Consider the following 26,581-nt stretch of genomic DNA (forward strand, 5'->3'; position numbering starts at 1 on the left):
CTGGAATGTAGTTCTGCCCTCTGTGTACCCACCAGTTGATCATTACAGCCATCACACTGTATTAGAATTGTTAACTTCCAGTTTCTTCCACCAAGACAACTCCTTGAGGGCAGAAATTTTTCTGTAAATTTCATTTTTATATCTATAGCTAGTACGTGTCTGCACAGTACCTAGTACCCAGGAAATGCTGTATTGATGGAAAGGTGTACTATGAGTGTATAATGAGTGAAAATTGCCATCTCCCTTACTCATGGAAGGAATCTGAAACTGGGGAGTTTTTGAAAAATATTGATGCCACGTGATTGGCTAAGGCTGCAACCCAATTTCATGTGTTATAACCAGTGTGAGCCAAAGGGAATGGCTGCATGGATTGTGTTAAGGAGCAGGACTAGAGAGACTCTGAATCTGGTTCTGGCTGCTTTGGAGGGATTCTTTGATTTGGTAGAAGAATAATGCATGAGGTTTCCCCTTGCAGTGGGTGAGCTTCTGTCCAATCTGACCATCCTACTCAGTTTATGCTGACTCCATGTTTCCAAAGGAGCTTTCTACTCATTTCAATCCCAAACTGAAAGGGTTTCATGAGTAACGTGGTTAGTACGGTCATTGGAAAGGCACGTGTATCCTACTGCAAATTTACAAATTAGCATTCTGCTGTATACCTTTTTCTATTCATTTAGCAAGAATCTGGTTTTCAGGCACAGTGAAAAATGTGTTTTGAGGGCCAGATTCTTGCACCTGTCCCCTGCACCCTCCCCCCCCCACGCGCCTGAGGCTGCATCCTCTGGGCAGCTAGCTGGCTCTCTAGGAGTTATCGTGGGCTTCTCTCAGCTCACTTTCAGATACACTGTGGGCATATTTTGCACTTCTGCTTTAGCATTTCACACTGTTTGCTTCATGACTTAGGTATTTTGTCTTAAAGGGAAAACTAAACCAATAAGTGGGCTGTAAAATCTCTTCAATAGATGAACACAAACATATAAAAATATTTAACTAGTCTGTGGGTATATTGTTTAAGTTATTTATTTTAATAATTATAAATATTCTATATGCCTTAGTAGTTGCATTAAAATATTTTTAAAAAGGAAATATACCACTTATTTTCAGATGGTTTAGTGGGGAGAAAAGGGTGGCACTATGTGGCATGGCATAGGTATTCATAACACAAGCAGCACTATAGCCAGAATATGTAATCTTATTACCGCAGTACAACCAGTAAGTGAACTGGGAGTCTTGGGATTCAAACTGAATACCAAGCCTCAGGTTTCTCATCTGGAAGCTGGTAGTAATAATATAAACTTCACCAGATGGTTATGGGGAAAAAAATCAAAAGCAACTGGTACAGAAAATAGATACAATAATGGGAATTTAAAAGAATAATTGTTTTGAATATTAATATATAAATATTATTGGTAGTAGTAAATGCTCAGCAAAGGTTTCCCATCAGTTATCTTCTAATTAACATGAATAAACCAAGTGGTTGACTGTTAATTGCAAGGGAACAAGCTGAAAATTATACAAAGTTTTGATTTATTAATTGGAAATGTTTTTCAAGGCAAATCTTCATACTAATGTGAAAGCTAAAAACACCAAATCTGCACAAAAGCAAATGCTTGAGGGATTTTTTACGAAGGGAAATGATGCTGATAAAAAGAAAAACTAAGGTGTTACTTGTTAAGCTTTTGTTAACATATTAACAGTAGCTTCAAGTATTTGAGCCTGAGTTTTGGTAATCATACAAAAAGAAAAACTGAAACTTTGATAGGACACTGCTGTTTTGATAATGTGTTTTATGAACATTAAGGACATCACAGTTTGTCTGCAGTTCTATAGAGTGGTATCTGCTGAGTTCGTATTTGTGCTTAAATAGGAAGGAAACATGCCTCTAGAAGATTTACTGGCATTCTATGGCTATGAATCTACAATTCCAGTGGTTGCAAATTCCAGTGCAAATAGCTCCCCAAGTGAACTTGCAGATGAATTACCAGATATGACACTAGACAAAGTAAGTACAAACTTTTCAAAGAAAAATTACAGATCCATTACAATTGACTGTTTTTTATTAGTGTTTTCTTAATTTAAAGCATTTAATAATTTTGAAATGTAAACTTGTTATAAATGCATTGGTCTTATCATTTTGGTGAGTGATTTAAATATTGTTTGACTTTGATCGTACTATGTTAATAGAAGTAGCTTCATAATACTTTGCGTGTTTGAATGTTCTCCCATAATTTTTTCATCTTTCCTTTGTAAACATGTTTTATCTAAACTTAGATTTTGCCCTAACTTGTGATTCTGTAAACTCTTGAATTCATTAATAACCGCCTCCCCACCCCCACCCCCACCCCCAGAAGCCTTCAAACCAAACCGGCTTAGGCGTGGTGTGGTTGGAGAGAAGTTCTGTTTTCTTGGACTTTATGCATGACGGGGGCTACAGCAGCCAAGTTCTTGTTGATTCATCTCTAACATAGACTGGTTATGGGGAAGACCTAGTTTGTACTGAGGAAAGTTCACGCAGCCACAGCTTCTGCTAACAGATCCTTGGAGAGCTTTTCTTGTCTTCAGATCTCAGGCAGGGAGAGGAATCCACATCTTGGAACCTCTTCTTATGAGTTATGTTGTGCCACTTTCCTTTCAGTCAAATGGGATGATAATGTACCATAGACATTAATCATCTTAGTCACTCAGTGAATATTGAGTGCCTATTATATACCACGCATAAAGACAACTATACAGTTACATAAAAATTAATTCAAATTATTTCTTTTAAAGTTAAATCACTAGTCAGAGCTTTTTATTAGTTGACTCTTTAAATTATTGGAAGAGTGGAGTTTGGAGACTTGGGTTTTGTTTTATTATGTTGGCAGAAAGTAAGTTTAATTGTCAATCACTGTGAAGTTAAGATTATTTCTGTGGTAAATTCACTAAAAATTAGCCTGTAGCTTCAGATAAGTTCTCTGCATACACACAAATTAGGCAAATTGCTATATTCATATAATAGTATAGTTCTTAAGTATTATATGCAATTAAATATTAAATGTTATTGAATATGTATGTAAAGTAAATGAGGAAAATTTCAAATGTATTTTTCTCAAAACTAAGGGAGCTTCAACTAGTTCTTAACTGTTTCATAATACCATAGTAACATGTTTATGAATTGTTATAAAAAGACATTTAAAAGAAATGGAAGAGATGTAATAATTTCTAACTGTAGCACTGCATTCCTTACAGGAGGAAATAGCAAAAGACCTGTTGTCAGGTGATGATGAGGAAACTCAGTCTTCTGCAGATGATCTAACACCATCTGTGACTTCCCATGAAACTTCCGATTTCTTCCCTAGGCCTTTACGATGTAAGAAACACATTGTTGATTAATAGTAGCTTTGATTCTCTAGGTTGAGCACATTTTATTGCATTCAATAGTTTGTCTGAATAAGTGTTTTACTTAATTGCAATAAATACTATTATAATCCAAATAAGATTATGACCCTTTTTTATTCTGAGAGAGGTAAACTAATATGCTGTTTAAAAATTAAAATATTTTCTTAGTTTTTTGCAAGGTTGTCTTGTCTTTCCCAACTCATCTGTTGCTGTGGTAACCAATCTTAGTTCAACTATGAAATTTTAATAGACTTTTTTTGTCTTCTCTTTGAAAGGCCCTTTACTTTCCTGGTTTTGAAAACCATTTTCAAAAGAGTTGATCACAGAGTATTTTTAATTTTTAGTGATTTATTTAATCTTTTTCCTTTTAGTTTTTGGTGTTATCCCTTAATAAGTATCAGTAATATTTAAAAGGTCTTGGAACTGAAATAATTTCTTATATGCAACCTTGCTTATTCTGAGTTATTTTTACAGTAGAAGAACTGTTCAGTTAACAAGTACACATACAGGTGTGTATGTGCAAAACATAATTTTGGTGGACTTAATGTGCAGTTCTTTGTGCATATCTCAGTCAGTCCGATTAGTGTAATCAAAATTTCAGTGCTTTCCATTCTTTTTTAAGGGGATGGTAGTAGGGGTTTTTTTGCCTTCCCAAACCACTTGACCATACACCAAATAATTATAATTATACTATACATTTTCTTAATATTTTCAGTGTCTTGTTTGAGTGTAAGAGGGTTAGTATATTTGTGCTGATCTCATGTATTCAACAAATTTTTGTAAAATACCATGTGTGAAGCACTCTTGCAGGTCCTGCAAGATTAAGCAATGAAAACCTTGTTTAAAATTTGATTTTCTTCTTTTAAGCAAATACTACATGTGATGGTGATAAGGAATCAGAGGTTGAAGATGTTGAAACAGACAGTGGTAACTCACCTGAAGATTTGAGGAAGGTAAATTGAGTTCCCATCATAACAACCTAGTAGATCATTTGGACTAATACAGTTTTTAAAAACATTTCTGAAATAATTTAAGGTAGTTTTTTTACTGCAAGGTGAAGTTTCTTTTGATTTGCAGTAACTGATTAATGAATTGGAGCTTTATTTTTCAGTACTTATTTTTATAATAAATTGTTTTTACTTCTCAATTTTTCTATAGGAAATAATGATTGGCTTACAGTATCAGGCAGAGATTCCCTCTTATCTTGGAGAGTACGATGGTAATGAGAAAGGTACGGAAGGCTTTTGATTTTTTTTCATAATGTTCATTTTATGATTTGGTAATTTGTGTATATTTTGATAATATATATACTTACATGTATTTTAAGTTTGATATTTTAGATATATTTTATATTTGATAATTTTTATTTTGATTATATTTATTTAAGTAGTCTGATAACATACCAACCTTGTCAGTATAAAGAGAGATTTGGAGTCAGGAGAAATCTAGGCCTGACTTAGGAATAACATATCAAAATTAACCATGAGACTCAGAGAACCATCCGCTCCCCATTGTATAGTGCTTCTTAACCAGTTCCCTCAGCAATTCTTAAAACAGTGGAATACTGGATAACCTAGAAGAAATGGACAACTTTCTAGAAAAATACAACTTTCCAGGGCTGACACAGAAAGAAACAGAAAATCTGAACAGACCAATTACTAGCAACAAAATTCAACTGGTAATCAAAAACCTACCTAAGAACAAAACTCCTGGACCAGATGGCTTCACCGCTGAATTTTATCAAACATTTAGTGAAGACCTAATACCCATCCTCCTTAAAGTCTTCCAAAGAGTAGAAGAAGAGGGAATACTTCCACACTCATTTTATGAGGCCAGCATCACTCTAATACCAAAACCAGGCAAAGACACCAAAAAAAGGAAAATTACAGACCAGTATCCCTGATGAACATAGATGCAAAAATACTCAACAAAATATTACAAACCGAATTCAAAAATACATCAGAAAGATTATCCATCATGATCAAGTAGGATTTATGCAAGGATGCAAGGATGGTAGAACATTCGAAAATCCATCAACATCATCCACCACATCAACAGAAAGGAGGACAAAAACCACATGATCATCTCCATAGATGCTGAAAAGGCATTTGATAAAATTCAACATACATTCATGATAAAAACTCTCAGCAAAATGGGTTCAGAGGGCAAGTATCACAACATAATAAAGGTCATACATGAGAAACCCACAGCCAACATTATACTTAACAGCCAGAAGCTGAAAGCTTTTCCTTTAGGATCAGGAACAAGACACTCTCCCCACTTCTATTCACCATAGTACTGGAGGTCCTAGCCATGGCAATCAGAGAACACAAAGAAATAAAAGGCATCCAGATTGGCAAGGAAGAAGTTAAACTGTCCCTGTTTGCAGATGACATGATATTGTACATAAAAAACCCTAACAAATCCACTGCAAAACTACTAGATCTAATATCTGAATTCAGCAAAGTTGCAGGATACAAAATTAATATCCAGAAATCTGTGGCATTCCTATACACTAACAATGAACTAGCAGAGAGAGAAATCAGGGAAACAATTCCATTCACTATTGCATCAAAAGGAATAAAAAAACTAGGACTAAATCTAACCAAGGAAGTGAAAGACCTATACTTTGAAAACTATGAAAACTACAAGACACTCATGGGAGAAATTAAAGAAGAATACCAATAAATGGAAACACATCCTGTGCTCATGGATAGGAAGAATTAATATTGTCAAAATGACCATACTGCCTAAAGCAATCTGTAAATTCAATGCAATTCCTTTAAAATACCAACAGCATTCTTTAATGAACTAGAGAAAATTATTCTGAAATTCATATGGAACCACAAAAGCCCCTGAATAGCCAAAGCAATCCTGAGAAGGAAGAATAAAGCAGGGGGAATTACACTCTCCAACTTCAAGCTCTACTACAAAGCCACAGTAATCAAGACAGTTTGGTACTGGCACAAGAACACACACATAGACCAATGGAACAGACTAGAGAGCCCTGATAGAAACCCAACCATATATGGTCAATTAATATATGATAAAGGAGCCATGGACATACACTGGGGAAATAACAGCCTCTTCAACAGCTGTTGTTGGCAAAACTGGACAGCTACATGCAAGAGAATGAAACTGGATTATTGTTTAACCCCATACACAAAAGTAAACTCATAATGGATCAAAGACCTGAATGTAAGTCATGAAACCATAAAACTCTTAGATGACAACATAGGCAAACATCTCCTGAATATAAGCATGAGCAACTTCTTCCTGAATGCATCTCCTCAAGCAAGGGAAACAAAAGCAAAAATGAACTCATGGGACTATATCAAACTAAAAGTTTCTGTATGGCAAAGGATACATTCAACAGAACAAAAAGGCTTGCTACAGTATGGAGAACATATTTTTAAATGACATATCCGACAAGGGGTCTGACATGCCTCAACACCCAAAAAGCAAATAACCCAATTAACAAATGGGCAGAGGATATGAAGAGACATTTTTCCAAGGAAGAAATTCAGATGGCCAACAGACACATGAAAGGATGCTTCACATCACTAATCATCAGGGAAATGCAAATTAATACCAAAATGAGATATCACCTCACATCAGTTAGGGTGGTTAGCTTCGAAAAGAGTTAAGAACAACAAATGCTGGCAAGGATGCGGAGAAGGGAACCCTCCTACACTGCTGGTGGGAATGTAAGCTAGTTCAGCCGTTGTGGAAAGCAATATGGAGGTTCCTCAAAAAACTAAAAATAGAAATACCATTTGACCCCAGAATCCCACTCCTTGGAATATTCTTGGGTATCCAAAGAATACAACTTCTCAGATTCAAAAAGACAGATGCACCCCTATGTTTATCGCAGCACTTTTTACAATAGCAAAGATATGGAAGCAACCGAATTGGTCATCAATAGATGAATGGATAAAGAAGATGTGATACATATACACAGTGGACTACTATTCAGCCATAAGAAAGAAACAAATCCTACCATTTGCAACAACATGGATGGAGCTGGAGGATATTATGCTCAGTGAAATAGTCCAGGCAGAGAAAGACAAGTGCCAAATGATTTCCCTCATTTGTGGACTATAGTGAAGCAAAACTGAAAGAACAAAATGGCAGCACACTCAGAGACTCCAAGAAGGAACTAGTGGTTACCAAAGGGGAGGGGTGTGGGATGGCGTGTGGGGAGGGAGGGAGAAGGGGTGTGAGGGGTATTATGTTTAGTACACATGATGTGGGGGATCACGGGGAGAACAGTGTAGCACAGAGAATGGACATAGTAGATATCTGGCATCTTGCTGCCCTGATGGACAGTGACTGCATTCAGGTATGGGTGGGGACTTGATAATATGGGTGAATGTAGAAACCACATTGTTTCTACAATACACCTTCGTAAGAGTGTATATCGATAATTCCTTAATAAAAAATTAAAAAACAAAAACAACCACCGTGGAGTGCTTCTTAAGGTTCAACTGTTTGGCCTTTAATCCTGCTCCAGTAGAAGTGGGTAGAATCTTACCACTTGATACAATGAGAATGTTACAGGTATAATCGTCTTGGAAAGAAAACTCTTGAGGAAAAAGGAAATCAGAAGGAATTTCCCTGTCCTAGCCCTAAAAGAAATGGCGGTGGAATATAATGATTCTGTGCTTTTGTTGTACACCCTGCTTAAGTGTAATTAGTTTTTTCTCACATTTTTGGGAGATTCCAACTATAGTTGGTTCTGAAAACATGGAGGGGTAAGGTGGTGGGAAATAAAAATACAGGTACACCTTCCTGACTGGATTTAGGAACCAAGCATGTTTGTCCATGTGTGTTTGGCCTTTTCCATAATGAGTTGGTTTGTCTCTGAAGTTACCAGCAAAAAGCAGCATAGCGACACACCATTTTCTGGGTCCTTCTTTCTTCCTTTCTTCTATGTCAGGTCACCCCCAATCGGAAGGAAGGAGGATTGGCTACCTTGGGATCATTGAGGAAATAAAATGAGTTTACGTATTTCAGTTTTGACCAAAGAGTAAAGAAACTCCTTCCAGAAATTTACCTCAAAAGTCAGTTCTGTTGCTTCACCGACACACTTATTTTTAACTTTGCTGCTCGCTGGGAATGATAATACCTGCCTTACACAGTTGTCCTTGGTACACAGTGAACTTCCAAGAAATTATTTTTTAAAATATATTTAGTATTTACAAATTTGAAAAATGGATTGCTTTTGAAGTAATGGGGTAAATACTTTGTAATTCTATATTGATAGATATATTGATAAGTATAATAATTTTATTGATAGATAATATAAATATTTATAGATAAATACTGTGTGAAGCAGAAGCTTTGATTATAGTGGCAATGCATACATTAATAAAATACCTTTTAGCGACATTTCACTTACAAATATATCAGCCTCTTTTAAGAGATTTTGGGAAGTTTACTTCTCTGTTTATCATTTTTTTCCATTTTTGATTGATATACCTCTTCCTTTAAATAAAAATTCACCTTTTGGGAGGAAGTTAGTAAAGGAAAAATAGAACTTTCTGAAATATTTCATTATTGCAGATATTTTAGTTTTTATATATTTTTGTTTGTTTTATTTGTTTGGAATGTTTAACCTCTAGACATGTCATAGTGCCATTTAGGAAGATCAAGAGATTATTTCAATGAGTTTATTAAAGAATTTATACAGGTTATTTTTACCCCTTCATTAGAAGAATATAAGACATCATTACAGGATTTTACATTGAATTTTACTGGGCATAGAGCCACCTGATTGGTTAGTAAATCCAACCACCAAAAAAGGCTACTTGCTGTAGCTACTGGAACACTTGGCCCTTAATAAAGTTAAAAAAAATTTTTTAAATCTTTACTAATAAAAGGCTTAATTTGCTAGGCAGCCAGTTGCTGGTGTCCTCAAAGTTAGTTACTGGTCCCAGTATATAGCCTATCAAGGAAGAGAAAGTACAGTGTCTAGATATCTTTGAGTATGTTCACTATTTTTAATGTGTTAATGGGGCTTTTTTAATCAGTGTCTGAAAATGAAGACCAGTTACTTTGGCGTCCGGATGTGGTTTTGGAGAGCAAAGTCAAGGAGTACCTTGTTGAGACCTCATTAAGAACTGGAAATGGAAAAGTAATGGATAGGATTTCTTCAGGAACACACCCAAGAGACAATGAACAGGTATACTTCAACTTCTGTTGAAATAGCAGCTAACCAGTAGTATCTTATTGGATTTCTTATATTTAATTCAAACATTTCTTACATGTAAACTGGATCTTTGATAGACTTTTAAAACTAGTTAAAAAAAAAAATCCTGAGACCTAGCAATAACCACTCTGTTGTTTCATGCCTTTCTTCTGGTCTTTATTTCTATGCTTATACACGTATTTTACTTTGAATCACATCTTATTTTCCCTTGACACTGAGAATTCTTTAATATCTCATTCCTGATGACTATATTCCATCCTATAGTTGTAATGTCACTTATTTAAACATTTTCAATGGTTGGACTTTTAGATTTTATGATAAACGTATTTTTGGGGTTAATCTTGAACTTTATTCAGGAAGTGATTTAAAGATAATGTCTAGTAAGATTATATAAATTTGCTTTAGGAGAATTTGTTAAGCACTATGTACCTGTAGATGTAGAACACTCCTGATTGTGGGAAGGGGGTCGGAGTATTGCCTATTGAGGGTTTTTTCAATGCTCCTCGTTTTGTCCTCTGACATAATTTTGCCCCTCTCATTATACATTTTCAGTCTGTATTACCAGCCTGGGTGATCCTGACTAATGAGTATCCAGAGATAGGTGAACTCAAACTTGTATTCCCACATAACAGAGAGAAGTCATACTAGTAGAACTTCAAAGTAGCTTTGTCAGCTGTAAGAACAGAACCCCATTGGATTTTTATACTGATATTCCACTAAAATTACAAAGTAATTTTGGGAGAATCAGTACCTTTAAAACATTAAGCCTTCTACTTTGAGAACATCTTCTGACTCCAAATGGAGTACTTGACTAATAATCACTCAACTGTTTTTGTTTGAGTACTACATCTAATTAGCTTAATTCCTCAATATCTTTTAAATATGTGTGTGTGTTAAATACTTTTATAAATGGGATTGCTATAATATTTGTAATTGTATATTGTTGATATAGGGAAATAACAATTTTTAAATTTATTTTTTCTCAAGCTATTGAAACTAATGTAAAGATTTTTCATTTGTTTCTCTTAGGTTTTTAGTCTTAAAGTCATTATTGAATATACTTTTGTTCCTTGTGTACCACTGTTATGTTTCTTACATGTCTTAATTGCATTAGCCATAACTTTCAGAGATATTTAGTACTGATAGTGATTTGAGGTAATCAAATCAGCTGCCTTTGACATAAGGTAATACATCTTAAGTTTTTCACATTTAGAATAATACCTGCCCTTGGTTTGATATAGGCTGTCTTTATTATAGTAAGGTAGTAATCATCTACCTATAACTATTACAGTTTTTTGTCCTTTTAAAATTAGAAATGGATACTGATTTATCAGATGCTTTTTTAGTAGCTGTTCAGATTTTTTAATGATTGGTTATCAATGTACAGATCATTTACCTGTTGATGTATTTATACATTTACTAATATTGAGCCATCTTTGCCTTTCTTGAAACTTATGTGGAAAAGTGGATTATTATTGAACTTTTAATTGAATTCTGTCTGCTGCTATGTAGTGCAGATTTAATAGGAAGAAAAAGTAATGAAAAAAAATGACACCTTTCATAGTCGACGAAAATAACTGAAACCATTGTAAAACCCAGGCATTAAAGTACACATAGTTCTACTCCATGTCTGCTGTTCTCCCCTTTTATTAAAACTCTGAAAGACAGGCAGTAGGTGATATCAAGAGATTGGGCCATAGTTTTAATTTTTCCCAACTAGAAAAAAATCACCTAAAGTTGAGGAATTCCCTGAACTCAGAAGGCCTAACAATTAAAAAAAAAAAAAAAAGTAAAGAATGATACTAGTAGATGACTTCTGAGAGGTGGAGTGAGAGTGAACCAACTCATGGGATACCACAGTCAATCTGCAGGAAAGTTACATAGGTTAAATGTCTGGACAAACATACCCTCAGATATCCTTAAATTAGCATTTCAGCTAGTATTTGTCAGGAGTCTTATTATATACCTGTTTTTTGTTTTGTTTTGTTCTTTGTTTTTAATGCTATTCATTTTAAACTTCTGGTAATTTTTATTGAATAGATTTTTTTTCCCTCTCTCCTAGGCATTATATGAACTTCTCAAGTGTAACCATAATATAAAGGAAGCAATTGAAAGGTACTGCTGCAATGGAAAAGCATCTCAAGGTAAGAAACACTTGGAATCAAGAGAGGGAAATGACAGGGAATGGTCAATTGGGGATCAGAATAAGCAAAGTATCATAAAGGATGGAACAATCTTATAAACACTTTTGTAAGATCTTTGTTTATCTTCATAGCAAATAATTTTTTCCTTTTCTTGCCCTCTATTTTTAGACGTGCCAGAGATTGTTCAAATACAAATTAGTTATCCCCCTGTCACCTCCACTTTCTTGAAGAAATAGTTAAAGAACAAAGCAGACCCCAGAGATGACAATATATCCAAAGTAATTAAAAAGAATGATTTTATGATTTCATTAACAAAAAAAAGTTGTTTTTTCTTTTAAAAAAACAGAGTAAGATTAAAGGAGATTAAATATTAAAAAAGAAACGTGTATGATGTCCATTGAATTTATTGTAAGAAGTGTAGTTTTAGTAATCATGTAATAACATTTTTATAATAGTTTAGGTTTTGTTTTGTGTGTGTAAAGGAAAATGGCTAAATTTAATTTCAGTATTTTGTCATTATATAAATGAATTGCATGCATCATAGCTTTCATTATGTGTAGAATGAAATAAATCTTAGTACATAAATGGCTGGAAAAATATGAAAGCTGAAAACAGTACGTTCAAATTTGTAGGTTGAGATTGTCTATTGAAATATTGAGCTAGTCTGTTGAAAAGCTTCTTTGAAAAAAGTTATTTATGCTTTCATAACTCTCAAAGACTAAATACTGGTTTCTTCCTTAGTTCAAACTGTTTTTCACATTTGTGGTGGACTAGTATTAATGGCTTTTGGACCTGGTCCCCAGTGTCATTGAGTGAGGCATTTCAAGTCTCCTTTGCCCCAAGTAGATGGAGTTCACTAAAATTTAATTTGCAGAAAAGTTAGTCTTTTGAGAACATGATCGTTTCTTATTTCCTTTTTATTTCCAGAGTATAGCCCTTTGCAGTTGAACTTTAAGTAAATGTGTATTGATTATTTATAGTCTCTAAAGCACCTACAGTTTTGATGTAAGACTAAAATAAGACTTTTTTTTTTAAAGGAAATAACCTTTTTTTCCTAATTAAAAAAATACACTCATTGTTTTAAAAAGAAAAGTAATGAGCATAAATTATAGAAAAACATTACATTTTTATCTCACTATGCAGAGGAAAAAACCCAGTGTTTGTATTTTTGTATTCTAGATTATTTGATAAGACTTATAGTATACATATTTTTGGTAATCCTAACTGAAATCTCCTTCATAGTGTGTGTGTGTGTGTGTGTATGTGTAAGAGAGTGTGTGTTTATGGCCTTACATAAGGAAAACATACTGAAAGTAAATCAGGAATTCATATGAAAAAGTTTTGTTGAAGCCAATGAATCTTGTTTTAAAATTTCTTCAGAAGGAATGACTGCATGGACGGAAGAAGAGTGCCGGAGCTTTGAACATGCACTCATGCTTTTTGGAAAAGATTTTCATCTTATACAGAAAAATAAGGTAAATTAGACAAATTAGTACAGAAAAATTGCTTAGTAATTACAATGAATATAAACAGCTGAGTTTCAGGTCACTCGAGTAGAAAAAAAGCAACGATTTGTTAATGTTCCCCTAATATTTCTAGTATTGCTCTAAACTTGATGAGATTTACTTGTAGATGGCACAGGCTGTTCATGGGTTGACTAATAGTATATTCACATATCTTTTGACATATGCAGCAATAATACTCTACTAATAAAAAATGGATTTACTGTATTTTTCAGGAAGTCTTACTCTTCTACCTTTTTCTTGGCTTTCATTTCTTTCTAAGGTAGTCAGGTTTGTGGCCTCAAAACTAAGTTTCTCTTTAGCAGTGAGAACTGCAGTTGTTGAAAGAAGAAACACCGATTACTAAAAGCAACTAAAAATATTTTAACAACATCAAATGCTCATGAGGATGTGGAGCAGTAGGAACCCTCATTCATTGCTTGTGTGAATGCAAAATGGTCTAATCACTTTGAAAGACAGTTTGGCTGTTTCTTGTGAAACTGTTCGTACCCTTACTGTATGATCCAGCAATCACTGTTGTTCACCCAAACGAGTTGAAAATTTATGTCCACACAAAACCTCCACACAGATGTTTATAGCATCTTTAATCATCATTGTCAAAACTTAGAAGCAAGTAAGATGTCCTTTGAGGTGCATGGATGAATAGTGACCCAGCCATACAATGTAATATTATTCAGCACTAAAAAGAAATGAACTATCAAGCCACAAGAAAGACGTGGAGGAAACTTAAATGGGTATTCTTAAAAAAGCCAATCTGAAAAGGCTCCTTACTATATGATTTCAACTATATGACATTCTGGAAAAGGTAAAACAGTGAAGACTTTCAAAAAATCAGGGAGTCATTCCATGGGTTTAAGAGCGGGAAAGGATGAAGAGGATGATCGCAGAGCATTTTTAGGCAGTGAAACTATTCTGTGTGATACCCTAATGGTAGATATATGTCATTATTTGCCAAAATCCAGAGAACGTACCATACTTGGAATGTAAGTGATGGACTTTGGATGAGAAAGATGCTTCAAGGTAGAATCATCAATTGTAAAAAATGTACCACTCTGGTGGGGTATGTTGATGGTGGGGGAGATTATGCATGTTTGGAAGCAGAAAGTATATGGGAGGGAACTCTGTACTTTCTGCCCACTTTTTAAAAAAAATTTTTTTATTAAGTATGATTGATATACACTCTTATGAAGGTTTCACATGAAAAAACAATGTGGTCACTACATTTACCCATATTATCAAGTCCCCACCCATACCCCAAGACAGTCACTGTCCATCAGGGCAGCAAGATGCCAGAGATTCACTATGTCCTTTCTCTGTGATACACTGTTCTCCCCGTGGTCCCCCACACCATGTGTACTAAACATAGTACCCCTCAATCCCCTTCTCCCTCCCTCCTCACCTGCCATCCCACACTCCTCCCCTTTGGTAACCACTAGTTCCTTCTTGGAGTCTCTGAGTCTGCTGCCATTTTGTTCCATCAGTTTTGCTTCATTGTAATACTCCACAAATGAGAGAAATCATTTAACATTTGTCTTTCTCTGCCTGGCTTATTTCACTGAGCAAAATATCCTCCAGCTCCATCCATGTTGTTGCAAATGGTAGGATTTGTTTCTTTCTTATGGCTGAATAGTATTCCATTGTATATATGTACCACATCTTTATCCATTCATCTACAGATGGACACTTAAGTTGCTTCCATATCTTGGCTATTGTAAAAAGTGCTGCGATAAACATAGGGGTGCATATGTCTTTTTGAATCTGAGAAGTTGTATTCTTTGGGTAGATTCCACAGAGTGGGATTCCAGGGTCAAATGGTTATTTCTATTTTTAGTTTTTTGAGGAACCACCATAATGCTTTCCACAATGGTTGAACTAGCTTACATTCCCACCAGCATGTAGGAGGGTTCCACTTTCTCTGCATCCTTGCCAGCATTTGGTGTTCTTAGTCTTTGTGACGCTGGCCATCCTTACTGGTGTGAGGTGATGTCTCATTTTGGTTTTAGTTTTCATTTCCCTGATGATTAGTGATGTAGAGCATCTCTTCATATGTCTTTGGCCATCTGAATTTCTTCTATGGAGAACTGTCTCTTCATATCCTCTGCCTATTTGTTAATTGGGTTATTTGCTTTTTGGGTGTTGAGGTGTGTAAGTTCTTTATATATTTTGGATGTTAACCCCTTGTCAGATATATCATTTACAAATATATTCTCCCATACTGTAGGATGCCTTTTGTTCTGTAGATGATGTCCTTTGCCATACAAAAACTTTTAGTTTGATGTAGTCCCATGAGTTCACTTTTGCTTTTGTTTCCCTTGCTTGAGGAGATGCGTTCAGGAAGAAGTTGCTCATGCTTATATTCAGGAGATGTTTGCCTATGTTGTCATCTAAGAGTTTTATGGTTTCATGACTTACATTCAGGTCTTTGATCCATTATGAGTTTACTTTTGTGTATGGGGTTAAACAATAATCCAGTTTCATTCTCTTGCATGTAGCTGTCCAGTTTTGCCAACAACAGCTGTTGAAGAGGCTGTTATTTCCCCAGTGTATGTCCATGGCTCCTTTATCATATATTAATTGACCATATATGGTTGGGTTTCTATCAGGGCTCTCTAGTCTGTTCCATTGGTCTATGCGTGTGTTCTTGTGCCAGTACCAAACTGTCTTGATTACTGTGGCTTTGTAGTAGAGCTTGAAGTTGGAGAGTGTAATTCCCCCTGCTTTATTCTTCCTTCTCAGGATTGCTTTGGCTATTCAGGGGCTTTTGTGGTTCCATATGAATTTCAGAATAATTTTCTCTAGTTCATTAAAGAATGCTGTTGGTATTTTGATAGGAATTGCATTGAATCTACAGATTGCTTTAGGCAGCATGGCCATTTTGACAATATTAATTCTTCCTATCCATGAGCATGGGATGTATTTCCATTTATTGGTATCTTCTTTAATTTCTCCCATGAGTGTCTTGTAGTTTTCAGAGTATAGGTCTTTCACTTCCTTGGTTAGATTTATTCCTAGTTGTTTTATTCCTTTTGATGCAATAGTGAATGGAATTGTTTCCCTGATTTCTCTCTCTGCTAGTTCATTGTTAGTGTATAGGAATGCCACAGATTTCTGGATATTAATTTTGTATCCTGCAACTTTGCTGAATTCAGATATTAGATCTAGTAGTTTTGGAGTGGATTTGTTAGGGTTTTTTATGTACAATATCATGTCATCTGCAAACAGGGATAGTTTAACTTCTTCCTTGCCAATCTGGATGCCTTTTATTTCTTTGTGTTGTCTGATTGCCATGGCTAGGACTTCCAGTACTATGTTGAATAGAAGTGGGGAGAGTGGGTGGGCATCCTTGTCTTGTTCCTGATCCTAAAGGAAAAGCTTTCAGCTTCTGGCTGTTAAGTATAATGTTGGCTGTGGGTTTCTCATGTATGACCTTTATTATGTTGCGATACTTGCCCTCTGAACCCATTTTGCTGAGAGTTTTTATCATGAATGTATGTTGAATTTTATCAAATGCCTTTTCAGCATCTATGGAGATGATCATGTGGTTTTTGTCCTCCTTTCTGTTGATGTGGTGGATGATGTTGATGGATTTTTGAATGTTCTACCATCCTTGCATCCTTGCATAAATCCTACTTGATCATGATGGATAATCTTTCTGATGTATTTTTGAATTCGGTTTGTAATATTTTGTTGAGTATTTTTGCATCTATGTTCATCAGGGATACTGGTCTGTAATTTTCCTTTTTTTTGGTGTCTTTGCCTGGTTTTGGTATTAGAGTGATGCTGGCCTCATAAAATGAGTGTGGAAGTATTCCCTCTTCTTCTACTCTTTGGAAGACTTTAAGGAGGATGGGTATTAGGTCTTCACTAAATGTTTGATAAAATTCAGCGGTGAAGCCATCTGGTCCAGGAGTTTTGTTCTTAGGTAGGTTTTTGATTACCAGTTGAATTTTGTTGCTAGTAATTGGTCTGTTCAGATTTTCTGTTTCATCCTTGGTCAGCCTTGGAAGGTTGTATATTTCTAGAAAGCTGTCCATTTCTTCTAGGTTATCCAGTTTGTTAGCATATAATTGTTCATAGTATTCTCTAATAATTTTTTGTATTTCTGTGGTATCCGTAGTGATTTTTCCTTTCTCATTTCTGATTCCATTTATGTGTGTAGGCTCTGTTTTTTCTGGATAAGTGGCTAGGGGTTTATCTATTTTGTTTATTTTCTCGAAGGACCAGCTCTTGCTTTCACTGATTCTTTCTGTTGTTTTATTCTTCTCTATTTTATTCATTTCTGCTCTAATCTTTATTATGTCCTGCATTCTACTGACTTTGGGCCCCATTTGTTGTTCTTTTTCTAGTTCCATTAATTGTGAGTTTAGACTGCTTATATGGGATTGTTCTTCTTTCCTGAGGTAGACCTGTATTGCAATATACTTTCCTCTTAGCACAGTCTTGGCTGCATCCCACAGATTTTGCGGTGTTGAAATATTGTTGTTATTTTTCTCCATATATTGCTTGATCTCTGTTTTTTTTTTGGTATCATTAATCTACAATTACATGAAGAACATTATGTTTACTAGGCTTCCCCCTTCACCAAGTGCCCCCCACATACCCTTTCACAGTCACTGTCCATCAGCATAGTAAGATGCTGTAAAATAACTACTTGTCTTCTCTGTGTTGCACAGCACTCCCCGTGTCCCCCCTACACTATACATGCTAATCGTAATGCCCCCTTTCTTTTTCCCTGCCCTTATCCCTCCCTTCCCACCCATCCTCCCAAGTCCCTTTCCCTTTGGTAACTGTTAGTCCATTCTTGGGTTCTGTGATTCTGCTGCTGTTTTGTTCCTTCAGTTTTCCTTTGTTCTTATACTCCACATATGAGTGAAATCATTTGGTACTTGTCTTTCTCCGCCTGGCTTATTTCACTGAACATAATACCTTCTAGCTCCATCCATGTTGTTGCAAATGGTAGGATCTGTTTTTTTCTTATAGCTGAGTAATATTCCATTGTGTATATGTACCACATCTTCTTTATCCATTCATCTACTGATGGACATTTAGGTTGCTTCCATATCTTGGCTATTGTAAACAGTGCAGTGATAAACACAGGGGTACATCTGTCTTTTTCAAACTGGAGTGCTGCATTCTTAGGGTAAATTCCTAGGAGTGGAATCCCTGGATCAAATGGTATTTCTATTTTGAGCATTTTGAGGAACCTCCAAACTGCTTTCCACAGTGGTTGAACTAATTTACATTCCCACCAGCAGCAGTGTAGGAGGGTTCCCCTTTCACCACAACCTTGCCAACATTTGTTGATGTTTGTCTTTTCGATGATGGCAATCCTTACTGGTGTGAGGTGATATCTCATTGTGGTTCTAATTTGCATTTCTCTGATGAACAAGTGACGTGGAGCATCTTTTCATGTGTCTGTTGGCCATCTGAATTTCTTCTTTAGAGAACTGTCTGTTCAGCTCCTCTGCCCATTATTTAATTGGATTATTTGCTTTTTCTTTGTTGAGGTGTGTGAGCTCTTTATATATTTTGGATGTCAAGCCTTTATTGGATCTGTCGTTTATGAATATATTCTCCCATACTGTAGGATACCTTTTTGTTCTATTGATGGATGGTGTCCTTTGCTGTACAGAAGCTTTTTAGCTTGATAGTCCCACCTGTTCATTTTTGCTTTTGTTTCCCTTGCCTGGGGAGATATGTTCATGACGAAGTCACTCATGTTTATGTCCGTGAGATCTTTACCTATGTTTTTTTCTAAGAGTTTTATGGTTTCATGACTTAGATTCAGGTCTTTGATCCATTTCAAATCTACTTTTGTGTATGTCATTAGACAGTGATCCAGTTTCATTCTCCTACATGTAGCTGTCCAGTTTTGCCAGCACCATCTGTTGAAGAGACTGTCTTTTCCCAATTGTATGTCCATGGCTCCTTTATCGTATATCTATTGACCATATATGTTTGGGTTAATGTTTGGTGTCTCTATTCTATTCCACTGGTCTGTGGCTCTGTTCTTGTACCAGTACCAAACTGTCTTGATTACTGTGACTTTGTAGTAGAGCTTGAAGTTGGGGAGTGAGATCCCCCCCACTTTATTCTTCCTTCTCAGGATTGCTTTGGCTATTCAGGGTCTTTGGTGGTTCCATAAGAATATTTGAACTATTTGTTCCAGTTCATTGAATAATGCTGTTGGTAATTTAATAGGGATTGCATCGAATCTGTATATTGCTTTGGGCAGGATGGACATTTTGATGATATTAATCCTTCCTAGCCAGGAGCATGGGATGAGTTTCCATTTGTTAGTGTCCTCTTTAATTTCTCTTAAGAGTGTCTTGTAGTTTTCAGAGTATAGGTCTTTCACTTCCTTGGTTAGGTTTATTCCTAGGTATTTTATTCTTTTTGATGCAATTGTGAATGGAATTGTTTTCCTGATTTCTCTTTCTATTGGTTCATTGTAAGTGTATAGGAAAGCCACAGATTTCTGTGTGTTAATTTTGTATCCTGCAACTTTGCTGAATTCAGATAATAGTTCTAGTAGTTTTGGAGTGGAGTATTTAGGGTTTTTTATGTATATCATGTCATCTGCAAATAGTGATAGTTTGACTTCTTCTTCACCAATTTGGATTCCTTGTATTTCTTTGTTTTGTCTAATTGCCATGGCTAGGACCTCCAGTACTATGTTGAATAACAGTGGGAAGAGTGGGTATCCCTGTCTTGTTCCCAAACTCAGAGGAAAAGCTTTCAGCCTCTCGATGTTCAGTATGATGTTAGCTGTGGGTTTATCATATATGGCCTTTATTATGTTGAGGTACTTGCCCTCTGTGCCCATTTTGTTGAGAGTTTTTATCATGAATGGATGTTGAATTTTGTTGAATGCTTTTTCAGCATCTATGGAGATGATGTGGTTTTTGTCCTTCTTTTTGTTGATATGGTGGATGATGTTGATGGATTTTCGAATGTTGTACCATCCTTGCATCCCTGGGATGAATCCCACTTGGTGATGGTATATGATCCTTTTGATGTATTTTTGAATTCGGTTTGCTAATATTTTGTTGAGGATTTTTGCATCTATGTTCAGCAGGGATATTGGTCTGTAGCTTTCTTTTTTGGTGGGGTCTTTGTCTGGTTTTGGTATTAGGGTGGTGATGTCTTCATAGAATGAGTTTGAGAGTATTCCCTCCTCTTCTATTTTTTGGAAAACTTTAAGGAAAATGGGTATTATGTCTTCTCTGTATGTCTGATAAAATTCCGAGGTATATCCGTCTGGCCCAGGGGTTTTGTTCTTGGGTAGTTTTTTGATTACTGCTTAAATTTCATTGCTGGTAATTGGTCTGTTTAGATTTTCTGTTTCGTTCTGGGTCAGTCTTGGAAGGTTGTATTTTTCCAGAAAGTCGTCCATTTCTCCTAGGTTTTCCAGCTTGTTAGCATATAGGTTTTCATAGAATTCTCTAATAATTCTTTGTATTTCTGTGGGCTCCGTTGTGATTTTTCCTTTCTCGTTTCTGACTCTGTTGATGTGTGTTGACTTTTTTTTTCTCTTAGTAAGTCTGGCTAGGGGTTTATCTATTTTGTTTATTTTCTCAAAGAACCAGCTCTTGGTTTCATTGAGTTTTGCTATTGTTTTATTCTTCTCAATTTTATTTATTTCTTCTCTGATCTTTATTATGTCCCTCCTTTTGCTGACCTTAGGCCTCATTTGTTCTTCTTTTTCCAATTTCAATAATTGTGACATTAGACTTTTCACTTGGGATTGTTCTTCCTTCTTTATATATGCCTGGCTTGCTATATACTTTCCTGTTAAGACTGCTTTTGCTGCGTCCCACGGAAGTTGGGGCTTTGTGTTGTTGTTGTCATTTGTTTCCATATATTGCCTGATCTCCATTTTAATTTGGTTGTTGATCCATTGATTATTTAGGAGCATGTTTTTAAGCCTCCATGTGTTTGTGAGCCTTTTTGCTTTCTTTGTACAATTTATTTCTAGTTTTATATTTGTGATCTGAAAAGTTGGTTGGTAGGATTTCAGTTTTTTGGAATTTACTGAGTCTCTTTTTGTGGCCTAGTATGTGGTCTATTCTGGAGAATGTTCCGTGTGCACTTGAGAAGAATGTGTATCCTGTTGCTTTTGGATGTAGGGTTCTATAGATGTTTATTAGGTCCATCTGTTCTGGTGTGTTGTTCAGGGCCTCTGTGTCCTTACTTATTTTCTGTCTGATGGATCTGTCCTTTGGAGTGAGTGGTTTGTTAAAGTCTCCCAAAATGAATGCATTGCATTCTGTTTCCTCCTTGAATTCTGTTAGTATTTGTTTCACATATGTTGGTGCTCCTGTATTGGGTGCATGTATGTTTATAATGGTTATATACTGTTGTTTGACTGAGCCCTTTGTCATTATGTAATGTCCTTCTTTATCTCTTGTTACTTTCTTTGTTTTGTGGTATGTTTTGTCTGACACTAGTATTGCAACATCTGCTTTTTTCTCCCTGTTTGCATGAAATATCTTTTTCCATCCCTTGACTTTTAATCTGTGCATGTCTTTGGGTTTGAGGTGAGTCTCCTGTAAGCAGCATATAGTTGGGTCTTGCTTTTTTATCCATTCTATTACTCTGTGTCTTTTGATTGGTGTATTCAGTCCATTTACATTTAAGGTGAGTATTGAAAGATATGTACCTATTACCATTGCAGGCTTTAGATTCATGGTTACCAAAGGTTCAAGGTTAGCTTCTTTACTACCTTACTGTCTAACTTAAGTCACTTATTGTGCTATTATAAATGCAGTCTGGTGATTATTTCTCTCCCTTCTTATTCCTCCGCCTCCATTCGTCATATGTTGGGTGTTTTGTTCTGTGCTGTTTTTAGGAGTGCTCCCATCTAGAGCAGTCCCTCTAAAATACCCTGTAGAGGTGGTTTGTGGGAGGCAGATTTCCTCAACTTTTGCTTGTCTGAGAATTGTTTAATCCCTACTTCATATTTAAATGATAATCGTACTGGATACAGTATCCTTGGTTCAAGGCCCTTCTTTTTCATTGCATCAAATATATCATGCCATTCTTTTCTGGCCTGTAAGGTTTCTGTTGACAAGTCTGATGATAGCCTAATGGGTTTTCCTTTGTAGGTGACCTTTTTTCTCTCTGTGGTTGCTTTTAATACTCTGTCCTTGTCCTTGATCTTAGCCATTTTAATTATTATATGTCTTGGTGTTGTCCTCTTTGGGTCCTGTCTCTCGGGAGTTCTGTGTGCCTCCATAGTCTGAGCAACTATTTCCTCTCCCAGTTTGGGGAAGTTCTCAGCAATTATTTCTTCAGAGACACTTTCTATCCCTTTTTCTCTCTCTTCTTCTTCTGGTACATCTATAATGCGGATATTGTTCCTTTTGGATTGGTCACACAGTTCTCTTAATATTGTTTCATTCCTGGAGATCCTTTTATCTCTCTCTGCGTCAGCTTCTATGCATTCCTGTTCTCTGATTTCTATTCCATCAATGGCCTCTTGCATCTTATCCATTCTGCTTATAAATCCTTCTAGGGTTTGTTTCACTTCTGTAATCTCCCTCTGGACTTCATCCCTTAGCTCTTGCATATTTCTCTGCAGCTCTGTCAGCATGTTTATGATTTTTATTTTGAATTCTTTTTCAGGGAGACTGGTTAGGTCTGTCTCTGCAGATCCTCTCTCAGGTGTTGGCTGATGTATCTTGGACTGGACTAAATATTTTGTCTTTTCATGGTGACAGCGGTGGCTGTAAGCAGGTTGCGGGTGTGTCAGCTGGGAGAAGAAAGTCCTTTCCTGCTTGCTGGATGCCTTGCCCTTCTCTGCTGCCTGTGTCGGTTACCTGCACTCCTGGAGCAGCCACCAGATTAATCCGCTAAGCTGCTGTGGGTGGGGTTTCCGTCAGAGCAGCGCAGAGCCCTGCTGGAAGTGGCAGGCATGCCAGGTGCACTCCTCTGTGATAGCAGCACTCCTGCCGGTTAGCTGTGTGCCAGCAGCGGCCTTTGGGTCTGGCCTGGGCGGCTGTACGTCAGGCTGGGATTCGGTTGTTGGGAGCGCGGCTGTTCCCTCTGGCACTGCGAGAGGTGCATGCGGGCCTCTCCCATGCTCCTCTGGTACTGCCGCCACTGGCCTGCGCAGGCCGCTCCCGGGATGCTCGGTCGCCGCAGCTGCAGGCTTGTGTGGACCTCTCCTGGGCTCCTCTGGTGCCAGTGCCGCCGGCATGCACAGGCCTCTCCTGGGTTGCTTGGTCGCTGCCGCGGTGAGCTCGCACAAGTTGCTTCCGGTCCCCTGTGGTGTTGCCGCCCCTGGCCCGCTCTGCCACTCTCCCACTACTGGGCTGGTGTGTCGGGGTTCATACCAGTTCGGGGAACGACTGGCAGGCTGCTTAGTGCCATGAGGGGCTTCAGAGCTGCTATGCTGCCCAGGGGGTTAGGGTACTTAAAGTTCCCTGGGATTCCCAGCTGCTGGCTAAGTGTGCCAGGACGACTCTGCCCAGCTGTGGTGTCCCTGTCTCTTTAAGACTTGCAGAAAGCACTCGCTTTTCTTTTGTCTCATGGGCACCGGTTGCAGGGACCTGCCCACCGGTTTTGCTTTTCCATTTCTCTAATATCCAGCACCCCGTGCACCTTGTGTCTGTGCTCTGGGTGCAGATTTCTAGAGCTGGTTGTTTAGCAGTCCTGGGCTTTCACTCCCTCCCCATTCCGACTCCTTTCTTCCCGCCGGGTTCTGGGGTGGGGGAGTGTTCCGGTCCTGCCTGGCCGTGGCTTGTGTCTTACCCCCTTCGTGTGATGTTGAGTTCTCGTAGATGTAGATGTATCTTGCCTGTTGTACTGTATCCACTCATATCTCTTTTAGGAATAGTTGTATTTATTGTATATTTATAAATGTATATGTTTTTGGGAGGAGATTTCCACTGAACTACTCAAGCCGCCATCTTCCCGTGTGCCTCCTTGATCTCTGTTTTTATTTGGTCATTGATCCATTGGTTGTTTAGGAGCAGGTTGTGAAGCCTTCATGTGTTTGTGGGATTTTTCATTTTCTTTGCGTAATTTATTTCTAGTTTAATAACTTTGTGGTCTGAGAAACTGGTTGGTACAATTTCAGTCCTTTTGAATTCACTGAGGCTCTTTTTGTGGGCTCATATATGATCTATTCTTGAAAATGTTCTATGTGCACTTGAGAAGAATGTGTATTCTGTTGCTTTTGGGTGTACAGTTCTGCAGATGTCTGTTAGGTCCATCTGTTCTGTTGTGTTGTTCAGTGCCTCTGTGTCCTTACTTATCTTCTGTCTGGTTGATCTGTCCTTCAGTGTGAGTGGAGTGTTGAAGTCTCCTAGAATGAATGCATTGCATTCTGTTTCCCCTTTTAATTCAGTTAGTATTTGTTTCACATATGTGGGTACTCCTCTGTTGGGAGTATGAATATTTATAATGGTTATATCGTCTTGTTGGATTGACCCCTTTATCATTATGTAATGTTCTTTGTCTTGTTACTTTCTGTGTTTTGAAGTCTATTTTGTCTGATACAAGTACTGCAACTCCTGCTTTTTTCTCTCTGTTAGTTGTGTGAAATATCTTTTTCCGTCCCTTCACTTTTAGCCTATGTATGTCTTTGGGTTTAAAGTGAGTCTCTTGTAGGAAGCGTATAGATGGGTCTTGTTTTTTTATCCATTCAGTGACTCTGTGTCTTTTGATTGGTGCATTCAGTCCATTTACATTTAGGGTGATTATCAATAGATATGTACTTATTGCCATTGCGTGCTTTAGATTCGTTTGTTACCAAAGGTTCAAGGTTAATTTCCTTAGTGTCGAAGAGTCTAACTTAACTCACTTAATATGCTGTTACAAACACAGTCTAAAGGTTCTTTTCTTTTTCTCCTCCTTTTTCTTCCTCCTCCATTCTTTATACATTAGGTATCATATTCTGTATTCTTTGTCTCTCCCTTGATTGACTTTGGGAATAGTTAATTTAATTTTGCATTTGCTTAGTAATTAGCTGTTCTACTTTCTTTACTGTGGTTTTATTACCTCTGGTGGCAGCTATTAAACCTTAGGAACACTGCTATCTATAGTAGTCCCTCCAAAATACACTGTAGAGATGGTTTGTGGGAGGTAAATTCTCTCATCTTTGCTTATCTGGAAATTGTTTAATCCCTCCTTCAAATTTAAATGATAATCTTGCCAGATAAAGTAATCTTGGTTCCAGGCCCTTTGCTTCATTAAATATATCATGCCACTCCCTTCTGGACTGTAACGTTTCTGCTGAGAAGTCTGATGTTAGCCTGATGGGCTTTCCTTTGCATGTGATCTTATTTCTCCCTCTGGCTGCTTTTAGTGGTCTGTCCTTATCGTTGATCGTTGCCAATTTTATTACTATATGTCTTGGTGATGTCTTCCTTGGGTCCCTTGTGTTGGGAGATCTGTGGATCTCCATAGCCTGAGAGACTCTCTCCTTCCCCAGATTGGGGAAGTTTTCAGCAATTACCTCCTCAGAGACACTTCCTATCCCTTTCTCTCTCTCTTCTTCTTCTGGTATCCCTACAATGCGAATATTGTTCCATTTGGATTGATCACACAGTTCTCTCAATATTCTTTCATTCTTAGATATCTTTTTCTCTCTCTGTGCCTCAGCTTCTTTGTATTTCTCTTCTCTAGTTTCTATTTCATTTATTGTCTCCTCCACCGTATCCAAACTGCTTTTAGTATCCTCCATCGTGCTTTTCAATGATTGGATCTCTGACCAGAATTCATTCCTGGGTTCTTGGATATCCGTACTTCAGTTAGCATGTTGATAATTTTTATTTTGTACTTGTTTTCAGGAAGAGTCATAAGGTCCATGTCATTTAAATGTTTCTCTGGAGTTATATTAATTTTACTCTGGAGTAGGTTCCTTTGATGTTTCATATTTGTATATGGTGCCCTCTAGTGTCCAGAAGCTCTACTCTCTGGAGCTGTTCAGCCCCTGAAGCAATGTCAGGGGTCGCAGGGGAGCAGTATTGGTGCCTGGGGGAGGAAAGAGCTGTTTCCTGCTTCCCAGCTGCTATGCCTGTCTCCTCTGCCTGAACCAGTGGGCCAAGCACACAGGTATAAACTTTTGTCCCAGAGCAGCTGGATATGGATCCCTGCTTTCCACAAGCAGCTGGAATCTCAGTCTCTCCAGGAATTCTTCCTGTATTAGCTTTCCACTCCTGTAATCACGCAAGTATCATGAAGACCCATGAAATGTATGTTTGTGCTCCCAGAGCAGATGTCCGGGGCCAGGTATTCAGCAGTCCCATGCCTTCCACCCACTCCCTGCTCTGTTTCTCTTCCTCCCGCTGGTGAGCTGGGGTGGGGGAAGTGCTTGG

The 26,581-nt window shown here is 37.2% G+C and overlaps 1 protein-coding gene across 5 annotated transcripts in view; it reads left to right on the plus strand.

Moving 5' to 3' along the window:
• MIER3 (MIER family member 3) overlaps positions 1–26,581 on the plus strand; it is a 45,618-nt gene that overhangs the window by 11,219 nt on the left and 7,818 nt on the right. For 4 of the 5 annotated variants that reach the window (XR_005062376.2, XM_037022324.2, XM_073236115.1 and 1 more), the window contains 7 exons: positions 1,868–2,002; positions 3,229–3,349; positions 4,246–4,331; positions 4,537–4,609; positions 9,411–9,562; positions 11,652–11,733; positions 13,114–13,208. Coding sequence is in view for 4 of the 5 variants with exons in the window: in XM_037022324.2 (XP_036878219.1) it covers positions 1,868–2,002; positions 3,229–3,349; positions 4,246–4,331; positions 4,537–4,609; positions 9,411–9,562; positions 11,652–11,733; positions 13,114–13,208 (744 nt within the window). In the remaining variant the exon portion in view is untranslated. The remainder of the gene's footprint in view (positions 1–1,867; positions 2,003–3,228; positions 3,350–4,245; positions 4,332–4,536; positions 4,610–9,410; positions 9,563–11,651; positions 11,734–13,113; positions 13,209–26,581) is intronic. The other variant, XM_037022325.2, reaches the window with a different exon arrangement.

The sequence above is a fragment of the Manis javanica genome, chromosome 1 (assembly GCF_040802235.1).
Source record: "Manis javanica isolate MJ-LG chromosome 1, MJ_LKY, whole genome shotgun sequence".
NCBI classification, from domain to species: domain Eukaryota; kingdom Metazoa; phylum Chordata; class Mammalia; order Pholidota; family Manidae; genus Manis; species Manis javanica.